This window comes from Haliotis rubra, unplaced genomic scaffold (assembly GCF_003918875.1).
Source record: "Haliotis rubra isolate DU_JTF1 unplaced genomic scaffold, ASM391887v1 Scf43, whole genome shotgun sequence".
Taxonomy (NCBI): domain Eukaryota; kingdom Metazoa; phylum Mollusca; class Gastropoda; order Lepetellida; family Haliotidae; genus Haliotis; species Haliotis rubra.
Genome location: NW_025767113.1, coordinates 54,188 through 66,881, shown reverse-complemented (window position 1 = coordinate 66,881; position 12,694 = coordinate 54,188). Strand labels below are relative to the sequence as shown.

The 12,694-nt window shown below is 40.3% G+C and overlaps 1 protein-coding gene across 1 annotated transcript in view; it reads right to left on the bottom strand.

The window, feature by feature from the left end:
• The window catches only part of LOC124288978 (DDB1- and CUL4-associated factor 13-like), a 48,783-nt gene that overhangs the window by 31,852 nt on the left and 4,237 nt on the right, over positions 1 to 12,694 (bottom strand). Inside the window, 2 exon segments of the mRNA XM_046725577.1 lie at positions 3,777 to 3,884; positions 7,292 to 7,491. Coding sequence (XP_046581533.1) covers positions 3,777 to 3,884; positions 7,292 to 7,491 — 308 coding nt within the window.

Below are 12,694 nucleotides of genomic sequence, written 5' to 3'. Positions count from 1 at the left end.
GAGAATGACACGATGCACCACTTTACATCTACTGTAGGGTAGGAATAATGTGCTAGGAGAAATGGAGAATGACACGATGCACCACTTTACATCCACTGTAGGGTAGGAATAATGTGATAGGAGAAATGGAGAATGACTGCACCACGATGCACCACTTTACATCCACTGTAGGGTAGGAATAATGTGATAGGAGAAAAGGAAAATGACACGATGCACCACTTTACATCTACTGTAGGGTAGGAATAATGTGATAGGAGGGTAAATAATGGAGAAAAGGAGAATGACTTGATGCACCACTTTACATCCACTGTAGGGTAGGAATAATGTGATAGGAGAAAAGGAAAATGACACGATGCACCTCTTCACATCTACTGTAGGGTAGGAATAATGTGATAGGAGAAATGGAGAATGACACGATGCACCACTTTACATCTACTACTATAGGGTAGGAATAATGTGATAGGAGAAAAGGAAAAATGACACGATGCACCACTTTACATCCACTGTAGGGTAGGAATAATGTGCTACAAGAAATGGAGAATGACACGATGCACCACTTTACATCTACTGTAGGGTAGGAATAATGTGCTACAAGAAATGGAGAATGACACGATGCACCACTTTACATCCACTGTAGGGTAGGAATAATGTGATAGGAGAAATGGAGAATGACACGATGCACCACTTTACATCTACTGTAGGGTAGGAATAATGTGATAGGAGAAATGGAGAATGACACGATGCACCACTTTACATCTACTGTAGGGTAGGAATAATGTGATAGGAGAAAAGGAAAATGACACGATGCACCTCTTCACATCTACTGTAGGGTAGGAATAATGTGATAGGAGAAATGGAGAATGACACGATGCACACCACTTTACATCTACTGTAGGGTAGGAATAATGTGATACTGGAGAAAATGTGATAGGAGAAATGAAACCACGATGCACCACTTTACATCCACTGTAGGGTAGGAATAATGTGCTACAAGAAATGGAGAATGACACGATGCACCACTTTACATCTACTGTAGGGGGTAGGAATAATGTGATACAAGAAATGGAGAATGACACGATGCACCACTTTACATCTACTGTAGGGTAGGAATAATGTGATAGGAGAAATGGAGAATGACACACGATGCACCACTTTTACATCCACTGTAGGGTAGGAATAATGTGATAGGAGAAATGGAGAATGACACGATGCACCACTTTACATCTACTGTAGGGTAGGAATAATGTGATAGGAGAAAAGGAGAATGACACGATGCACCACTTTACATCCACTGTAGGGTAGGAATAATGTGCTACAAGAAATGGAGAATGACACGATGCACCACTTTACATCTACTGTAGGGTAGGAATAATGTGATAGGAGAAAAGGAAAATGACACGATGCACCACTTTACATCTACTGTAGGGTAGGAATAATGTGCTACAAGAAATGGAGAATGACACGATGCACCACTTTACATCTACTGTAGGGTAGGAATAATGTGCTACAAGAAATGGAGAATGACACGATGCACCACTTTACATCTACTGTAGGGTAGGAATAATGTGATACAAGAAATGGAGAATGACACGATGCACAACTTTACATCTAGTGTAGGGTAGGAATAATGTGATAGGAGAAATGGAGAATGACACGATGCACAACTTTACATCTACTGTAGGGTAGGAATAATGTGATAGGAGAAAAGGAAAATGACACGATGCACCTCTTCACATCTACTGTAGGGTAGGAATAATGTGATAGGAGAAATGGAGAATGACACGATGCACCACTTTACATCTACTATAGGGTAGGAATAATGTGATAGGAGAAAAGGAAAATGACACGATGAACCACTTTACATCCACTGTAGGGTAGGAATAATGTGCTACAAGAAATGGAGAATGACACGATGCACCACTTTACATCTACTGTAGGGTAGGAATAATGTGATACAAGAAATGGAGAATGACACGATGCACCACTTTACATCTACTGTAGGGTAGGAATAATGTGATACAAGAAATGGAGAATGACACGATGCACCTCTTTACATCCACTGTAGTAGGGTAGGAATAATGAGATAGGAGAAATGGAGAATGACACGATGCACCACTTTACATCTACTGTAGGGTAGGAATAATGTGATAGGAGAAATGGAGAATGACACGATGCACCACTTTACATCTACTGTAGGGTAGGAATAATGTGCTACAAGAAATGGAGAATGACACGATGCACCACTTTACATCTACTGTAGGGTAGGAATAATGTGATAGGAGAAATGGAAAATGACACAATGCACCACTTTACATCTACTGTAGGGTAGGAATAATGTGATAGGAGAAATTGAGAATGGCTTGATGCACCACCTTACATCTACTGTAGGGTAGGAATAATGTGATAGGAGAAAAGGAAAATGACACGATGCACCACTTTACATCTACTGTAGGGTAGGAATAATGTGATAGGAGAAAAGGAGAATGGCTTGATGCACCACTTTACATCTACTGTAGGGTAGGAATAATGTGATAGGAGAAAAGGAGAATGGCTTAATAATAATAATAATAGTGTCCATTTATATGGCGCCAAACTCCACTGGGCCGTGCTCATAGCGCATACAAGAGTCAAGGAAAAGAAGTAAAAACTAGTAGCAGTACAAGGTCACTTTAAAAGTACAAATGGAACAGATGAGTCTTTAGGAGACACTTAAATTTTTCCAACGACTGGGCGTCTTTGAGAAAATCTGGCAGTGAGTTCCATTTAGTGGCAGCTGCAACACTAAAGGACTTGTAACCAAAGGACATTTTCTTCCATGATGGCACTATGAGTCTCAGACCTGAGGGAACGTGGTGGAATGTAAATACATACAATGTCACACAGGTATGATGGGGCTAGATTGTGAACGCACTGATATGCCAGGTTGATGATTTTAAAGTCCACTCTCGCCGCTACTGGGAGCCAATGTAACGCCTTAAGCACTGGTGTTATGTGCATTCTTGAGGGAGATCTGGTGCACCACTTTACATCTACTGTAGGGTAGGAATAATGTGCTACAAGAAATGGAGAATGACACGATGCACCACTTTACATCTACTGTAGGGTAGGAATAATGTGATAGGAGAAAAGGAGAATGGCTTGATGCACCACTTTACATCTACTGTAGGGTAGGAATAATGTGATAGGAGAAAAGGAAAATGACACGATGCACCACTTTACATCTACTGTAGAGTAGGAATAATGTGATAGGAGAAAAGGAAAATGACACGATGCACAACTTTACATCTACTGTAGGGTAGGAATAATGTGATAGGAGAAAAGGAGAATGGCTTGATGCACCACTTTACATCTACTGTAGGGTAGGAATAATGTGATAGGAGAAAAGGAAAATGACACGATGCACCACTTTACATCCACTTTAGGGTAGGAATAATGTGATAGGAGAAAAGGAGAATGGCTTGATGCACCACTTTACATCTACTGTAGGGTAGGAATAATGTGATACAAGAAAAAGAGAATGGCTTGATGCACCACTTTACATCTACTGTAGGGTAGGAATAATGTGCTACAAGAAATGGAGAATGGCTTGATGCACCACTTTACATCTACTGTAGGGTAGGAATAATGTGATAGGAGAAAAGGAGAATAGCTCGATGCACCACTTTACATTTACTTTAAATTTACTTGGTGCACAAGTATACATCTACTGTAGGGTAGGAAAAATGTGATAGAAAAGGAGAATGACACGATGCACTACTATAACCATGGTTACGTACTGTGAAGAAGTAAGGCTGTGAGTGATGACAGTCTAGTCCATGGACAAAGCCGTCATGTGCCTGAATGGCCGTCACACAGTCACGTTTGGCCAAGTTCCAAACCCTGACCTGAAAGAAACAGACACAAGCATCTTCAACGGAACAAGAGTTTGGTAATTGGAATATTTGTAACAAGAAGACAAAGTCATCAATATCCCCCGCAATGGCAAAATACTCTTCATGATTATGTCTACGAGTTATGCTTATGTCAAATATTTAGGTGTGCATATAGAAAAGTGGAAGGAGAGTATTGAAAGGTTTTTAAAGTTCTGCTCCAGAAAGGAGCACTATCACCAATTCAGTCTATGTCAAACTTGTTGCCATGGAAATGCCAAAAATATTTTATTCAGAATTCCAAAACTACCATAAGGCACCAGTACACCACCAGATCTGTCTATGTGCCAAGTTTGGTGAAGAAATATTGAACAATTTTAGAGTTCAGCTCCGGAAAAGTGTACTACCACCAATTTCAGGCCAAGTCAAAACTTGTTGCCATGGAAACGCCAAAAATGTTTTATTCAGAATTCCAAAGCTACCAAAAGGCACCAGTACTCTACCAGATCTATCTATGTGCCAAGTTTGGTGAAGAAATATTGAATAGTTTTAGAGTTCAGCTCCGGAAAAGACAAATGTGCACGGACGGACGGACGGATGCATGCACGCACGGCGTCCATCTTAATACCCCCCGCAAAACGCGTTGCGAGGGATAATTATTAGTGTTACCAGTTGCAATAAGTGTTGACATCATCTTGTCCAGGTGTCATTCTTTAGGCCGGACATCTCATTGTTAAACTGCCCTTGTGGAAGTACTTGTCCCACAGCTATGAAGGTACATATTATAACTGAACATTCAGGTAACTTAGGACATCGATGTTCCTGATTGTCACACCAACAATTGACCATTTGGTCTCAGATACATTATGAAGAGGGTTTATAGCTCAAGTCCCTCAAGTGAACAGCTATGTATCAAACTTCCTAATTACTTATATTTACATGGCGTAAAATTTTAAGAACAATACCTCTGCTGAATTATTTAGAGAATAACCAACAAGGTACGAGTGATTACGGGAAATATGCCAGAGTTGAAATAATGTTCACAGTGCCGAGCCTTGGCCATGGAATAATTTATTAGCATTTGTAATATGATAAAGATGATCTTTTAAATGCAATATCACTGAACTTGATAATAGCTGAAATGTTATTTGATCAAGTAAGTGCGCCGGAACATCGTTCATTCACGACTGATGTGTGTCTAGTGACAGTGTAGTGTTGAAACACACTTTGCCAAAAACCTGTCAATTTTGGGGAAAGTCAACAGTTAAATGTTGGGAAATCTAGAAGACAACCATCCCACAAATACATCTAGAAAAAGTTTTCTGTCAAGAAACCCAACAAGTTTGCACAACATTTTGTCACATCATTGGTCCCAGTAGAATACAGCAGTTCCAAGAAGGATAACTCTAGTCGGAATCCGAGTCAATGGGAAGAATATGCCTTTTTGGAGCAGATGATCGACTGACAGAGGAATCATTCGAGATGTTGAAGTGGAATACACTACCATAAATTTGACCTGAGAATAGTGTATGTACAGAATGAAGATTTACGGCATGCGACAACTGTGACGCCGTGGCAGACTCACTTGTCACACTTTCAGGAACCACCTTTAGTCGGTATGTTCTGCTTCTATTTCCTCAAATTCAGTTTTAACAACAAACAGGTTGTAGGAATTAAAGGGCTGTAAAATTCTCATCACTCTTCCTGTTAGGCCCCCGTCAACTTTAAAGTTCTAGGTCATTGGCCTTGATCTCGGGGTTAGCGTAATAGCGGCCATGTTTGTTTACAAACAATGCAAATGATGCCTTTTCTTATTTTTTTGTTTGTGTTTTTTTTTAAGGTTATTTATTTTAAAAGACTACTATCTACAGAACACTTTTATTGAAAAATAATAATGTCTAATAAAAAGAGTATTCATATTCTTTGACCTTTATGTTTTCTTTTTTTAATCTCGGAATGTGTGAGTACAGCACGTTCTAGTAATCAATGAAATGATATAAGTTGTCAATGAACGTGGATCATGAAAAGTAGTTCCGTCAACCAATCACATTTATTCTCTGCTTAGCTGACCAATCAACGTTGAGAATCACTGAAAAACACATGTTCAATTATCACAAAAATAATCACCTGTGTATCCAACTTCAAGCCCTTATGGGTAATAACAAACAATTTGCTTCATTAAAAAATAACAAATGTTGACTATTTTCTGCCATGTCTAACAGTTGGGAGGGACATCCTAGTGATGTCTGTCTGTGTCAGCTGCAATGGTATTTCTCATGGTGACGACCACAAGTGATGTCTGTCTGTCAGCTGCAATGGTATTTCTCAATGTGACTACCACAAGTGATGTCTGTCTGTCAGCTGCAATGGTATTTCTCAATGTGACTACCACAAGTGATGTCTGTCTGTCAGCTGCAATGGTATTTCTCAATGTGACTACCACAAGTGATGTCTGTCTGTCAGCTGCAATGGTATTTCTCAATGTGACTACCACAAGTGATGTCTGTCTGTCAGCTGCAATGGTATTTCTCAATGTGACTACCACAAGTGATGTCAGCTGCAATGAGTGATGTCTGTCTGTCAGCTGCAATGGTATTTCTGCAATGGTATTTCTCAATGTGACTACCACAAGTGATGTCTGTCTGTCAGCTGCAATGGTATTTCTCATGGTGACTACCACAAGTGATGTCTGTCTGTCAGCTGCAATGGTATTTCTCATGGTGACAACCACAAGTGATGTCTGTCTGTCAGCTGCAATGGTATTTCTCAATGTGACTACCACAAGTGATGTCTGTCTGTCAGCTGCAATGGTATTTCTCATGATGACGACCACAAGTGATGTCAAAGTTCACCCAGACAAATGATATGAGGTATGCTTGTCTCCTTCATCCAAAAACGCTGATCGCCATGACTTGAACCTCCTACACCCAGATCGGACACCAGTCTACGATGGACTTCTTCAACACATGCTTTCTGAACAACCTCCTGACAGTGTCATCCTATCTTATTACACCCAGTTCTACTGGAGGCAGATCAACAACTTTGACTTGTGTACATGTGGTTATGGTTTTCTCAGCATGCAAATGCACTGTTGCACCTCCTTTGAAGGATAGGGTTTTCCTCACAGCTGGTATAATACATGTTGGCAGTGAAGAATAAGTCTTACAAATATTTTATATTTATACTAGTCTTCAATATTCAACATATAACATGTTTCATATGAACTTAAAACACAGTATAGAAAAAACAGCATCCAGTTGTACAGTTTATGTGTATTGTATTGTAAAGTTTAAGTGTATCTAATTGTACAGTTCATGAGTATTGTATTGTACTGGTAAAGTGTATTTAATTGTACAATTCATGAGCATTGTGTTGTACAACTCTGTGTATTGTAAATACAACTTTAGGATTAAACTGATTACCTCTCCATCACAGGAGCCTGACAGAAGCAGAGAGATGCTGCTGGGGTGTTTACACATGCTGGTGACCCCATCACGATGACCATCCAATGATCCAACAAACGGCTTGGCGAAAACACGTTCCAACTTGGTGGCATTTACAGCTCGGACGTACTCACGCCCTGTTTCAAACGGGTGGAGGCTTGGGTCATAGTTTCTTGGCACTACAACATTAAACAATAGTTGTAACAATGATAATGGGGTATAATTCTGACAATACTATATCCATTGCACCATAACCTCAAACTCAAACAAGTCTGAGAAGCTCACTGTAATGTTTTTATATTTTCAACAGAAGTCTCTTTACCTATCACCATAAGCACGATTTTTGAGAACAACGCAATCCTTTGCAGGAAATGCAACAAACTGTGCACATCAAATACCCTCATGAAGTAGATATTTGAAGTGGAGTGAGTAAGGGCTGTTGGTAACTGCAAGAAGGCTACTCAGACTTTTCACATATTGCATTTTATGATACCATTTTTGGTCCAAAAGACATTTCTGTCCATTCCATTTATTTAAACAATGTTTAACATTATTTTGGACACGGTTTTGACCTCACCATGTTTAAAATTCTTTCATGATGTTACTTTGGATTCCAATATCTTCTATGACAGTCTTCTGATCAAGATGTGTTATCATAAGTTCAAATGTCTTCTGTGACAAAAAATGAAATTTTTAGACTAAAATTAATATTTTATACTTATCCTGACTCATGCTTATTGCTTGTCTTCTTCTTCTTGCGAACATAGTGGAACACGTGTATCTCCCAATTGAAGTTCCCTTCAATAAAAAATCACTAATTAGTACTCACCACGAGTTACCTCCCTTTCGCAAGCTCGGGACCAAGGGCGCCACCTGAACCCATGTGCCTCACTCTCTCCTTTTTATTTCGAGCCCGACACTTTATTTTTCCGAAGAAATCCAAAGTGTTAAGTGGGGAGGACGGGAGGGCTTACCTCATGAGTCAGGATAAGTACAAATTATTAATTTTACTCTAAAAATTTCATATTTTTCCTTATCCTGACTCATGCTTATTGCTTGTAGAATCCGACGGAAAAGGAGGTGGGATTCTATATACTTTGGATTTTAATAATTAGTGATTTGAACTGTGATGATTGTAATAACCCTATGGGAACTTCATAAAGGCACTGAACTGATGAATTCCTGCTGTTAACTTATCAGCTGCCATATAAAGGTTATTACAATTTACTGAATATGATAAAAGTATATACAACATTAATGTAAGCTGAAGCTATTAATGTGATAGTATAAACTTCTGTGAGTTTATAGCGATACTTTTATAATGAAGCAAAGTATTAAGCTTAAGATATGCATATATTTAAGCTATAATAGTATTGTGCTTAAGACATAATTATAACTTAAGCTGTATAATAGTAACCAACTCCTTAGAGTTTGTTAACTAATACATTTATGAATCTGACCATATGAACTGAGCTTAAGGATAGATGAAACTTAAGCTGAACATATATATAATAGCAAAACTCCTAGGAGTTGTAAGCTTATTATAGTATGATATAAAAACCATAGTACTGAGCTTTAAGATAATAAATTAACTTTAAGCAAAATATATAGATAGCATGTAGCTATTAGTACTGTTATCAGATAAGTATAAATCTGTAAGATAGACTTATCTTCTCCGTGGAACTGTCAACTGTTGAGCGAGGACCATGAGACCGAAATGGTGGATACCTGAGACGTCCTTGGTGGTGATATCTCTCAGATAGTGGTTGGCAAACACCATATCGGATCTCCAGAAACATCCCTCCATTATGGTATTCAACGAGCAATTCCCATGTAGAGCGAGAGTTGAGGCTAGCGCTCTAATTTCGTGAGGATTAGAAGCTCTTGGAGGGTCGAGTCCTGCAGCCTTGTAGGCACGTAGTATGTATGACAGTTCTGATCCAGATAGAGATAGTAGTACGTGAGACTTCCGTCTGCGTAGCTGTAGATATAGGGATAAATAATCTCTTGAATATCCCTCTGCTCTGTTTGGATCTTTGGAGATATATTTTCAGTGCTCGAACTGGGTATAGTGATAATAGATCCATCGTATCATGCGGTCCGAGTATGGATGAGAGAGCTGGGACGTGGAATAATCTGTCTGGTTGACATGGCAGTTGGTTTTTCGCTATAAAATCCCAGCGAAGTCCCAGATGAGTTGTGTTATGAATATCATCAAAGTGTGTTCTCTCGTAATCCAGTGTGTGAATTTCTGACATCCTGGCGGCCGTAGCTAGTGCTAACAGGAACAAGGTTTTGTGGGTCAGTGATTCAAACGAAGTAGATATCAATGGTTCATACGCCTCACTAGTGAGGTGTTGGAGCACTATATTTAGATCCCAGGCTGAAGCGTGAAACTTCCGTTTCTGATCCTCCAATCGGAACGCTCGTAACAAAGCGAGTTACTCTGGTGTTTTTGTCAACTTGACGCCCGTTCTCATAGTTATGACAGAACTTATAGCTGCAAGATAAGTGGACAAGGTTGAGCCTTTTAGATTCTTAGTTTGACGTAGATAACATAAGAAATCTGCCACTTGAGGATGTGTAGCATATCTGGCTGTGAATCCTTTCTTAGCAGCATAATTGACAAAACTGTGTCATTTGTCATCGTATAAGTTACGAGTTGAGTTACGTAGTGCAAGCGTGACCGCTTTAGCCGCTCTGACAGAATAACCTCTCTTATTCAGACATGCCTTGATACAATCCATACGTGAAGTTGGAATGCTTCTGGTGTCTCGTGCACTTGTTTGGTGTGCGGATGTATCAATAGATTGGCGCGTTGTGGGAGCTGAAGAGTTGGTTTTCCGATTTCTTGTATGAGATCTGGAAACCAAGTTCTCGCTGGCCAGTAGGGCGCGACCAAAATCAGATGGAGGCTCTGCGTTTGACTGATTTTCTGTAAGACTTGTGGGATTAACGCTGGAGGCGGGAAAGCATACGCGTTGAGTCCCTCCCACGATATGCTTAGTGCGTCCGTTGCCCATGCTAGTGGGTCTGGCACTGGCGATACGAATGTTGTCAGTTGCTTGTTGAATCGAGTGGCGAATAGGTCTATCAGAGGAGATCCTATTTCCATGATTATTTGATTGAATATCTCTGTGTGGAGCATCCATTCTGTCGGCGACGGTTGGTGTGGCCGAGAGAGAGCGTCTGCTAATACATTCTTTGCTCCTGGAATGTGGCAAGCTCTGACGTGTATGTTTAGATTGTCGATTAGATCGAACAGTCTGAAACATCGAGTCAGTAGGTTCTGTGACCTTGTTGAACCTTGTTTGTTCACATAAAACGCCACTGTTGAATTGTCTGTGTGAACCATCAACTGAGCGTTCTGTAGTAAGTTGCTCCAGTGACTTATGGCGTTTATGACTGCTTGCATCTCTAGCAGATTTATGTGACATTTGCTCTCTTGATTGCTCCATAGACCTGACGCCTTCCTGCCGGGAAGGTGGGCTCCCCAACCTTGTAGTGACGCGTCTACGTAGAGATGTGTTTTCGATTCCGGCTCTACTAAGGAGACGCCTGCACAAACATTCAATCTCTTGGTCCACCAGAGTAGATGTGGTTTGACATAATCTGGTAGACTGAAAGGTAGAGGGTCCTCGAGATGAGCATTGATGAGGACTTGCAACGGACGTAATTGAAGCCTGCCTCTGACTGTCAAGTCTTGAGCTGATGTGAGTAGTCCCAATAGGCTCTGCCACTGTCGAAGTGGTAACGGAGAGAGTAGGGCTTGAGGAATAAGTTGTTGGATCTTGATCCATCTGTCCTCTGGGACTACAATACGATTCTGAGCTGTTAGAAATCGTATACCTAGAAATTGCAAATCTTGCGTTGGCTCTAGGTCCGACTTGAGTAGATTTACTAACCATCCTAATTGAGTTAGTAGCTTGATTATAAAATTCAGCTGTAGTCTGAGACGCTGTGGATCTGGATCCACTTGTATACCGTCGTCTAGGTAAAAGACGCTGCGAAGACCTTGACGATGTAGGTATGAGACAATAGGCTTGGTCACTCTTGTGAATACCCAAGGGGCCGATGTGATTCCGAATGGAAGAACTTTCCATTGATAATGCAGGGCTCGAGTTAGTGCTTCGTTACTTGCACTGGTGCAACCCAATGTAACAAAGTGCAACCTAGTTATTTGTCTAACTTGCACCAGATGCAAGTGAATTGTTTAGAATTTTATCAACAATAAATATAACATTTAAGCATAATTATATCAGCTCATTTTTCTTCTAAACTTTGAATAATTCAGTAACATATTTCTTTCATTACATATTTCAATAAGAGCAGTGCAGCTGGAATTTGGCTGGTGCAACTAGCTTTTTATCTCAGCTTGCACCTGGTGCAAGTAGGTTAACATCTCTTAAATCGAACGCTGTAATGTTTCCCGTCTAGGACAAATCTTAGATATTTCCTTGAGTTGGGATGAATCTGAATGTGTAGATATGCGTCTTGCAAATCTATGCTGGCCATGTAATCTTTGGGACGAATTAAATGCCGAAGTTGCGGTAAGTGTATCATGCGAAACGCTGGTGGTTTGCATAGATATTCTCTGTTGAAGATGCTCATGTTGTATATGAGGCGAAACTTCTCCTTGGAATTTTTCTTCGGCACTAGGAAAACTGGGGAGTAGAAACCTGGTACGATGTTTCGTTGATCCAGAACTTCTAAGGCCTGTTTGTTTAGTAGAGAAGCTACTGTTTCTCTTAACATAGGTAGTTGTGCCGGTTGAACGTTGAACCCTGGAGGGGTGATTGTTAACGGAGGCTTGGCCTTGAGTTGTATTAAATATCCGTGCTGTAGGATGTTGGATACATAAGGATCTTGTAGTAGTCCCCAGTTTTCCCAGTGCAGCTGAAGGCATCCACCCACTTGAGAAGGTTGTACTGGAACGGCTGGGGGTGGAAGACATTTTAAATGTGGATCGGTAGCTGAATAACGTAGTTTACAACCTGTGCAGATTCTCATGAAGGTAAACTGCTGAACAAACACGGCGAACCGTGAATAAAACAGCAGAAACACGACTAATAATCAATGCAAGTTGAATAAGGATACTAGTAACACCTCTATAAATCGAATATAAGAGGTACTAAACTAAATATAAATAAAGGATATAGTGTGTCAGGAGACACAGGTGCTCTTGCGTCCGGCTCACTGGGCGAAGAAGGAGAGAGTGAGGCACATGGGTTCAGGTGGCGCCCTCGTTCACGCGCTTGCGGAAGGGAGGTAACTCGTGGTGAGTACTAATTAGTGATTTTTTATTGAAGGGAACTTCAATTGGGAGATACACGTGTTCCACTATGTTCGCAAGAAGAAGAAGACAAGCAATAAGCATGAGTC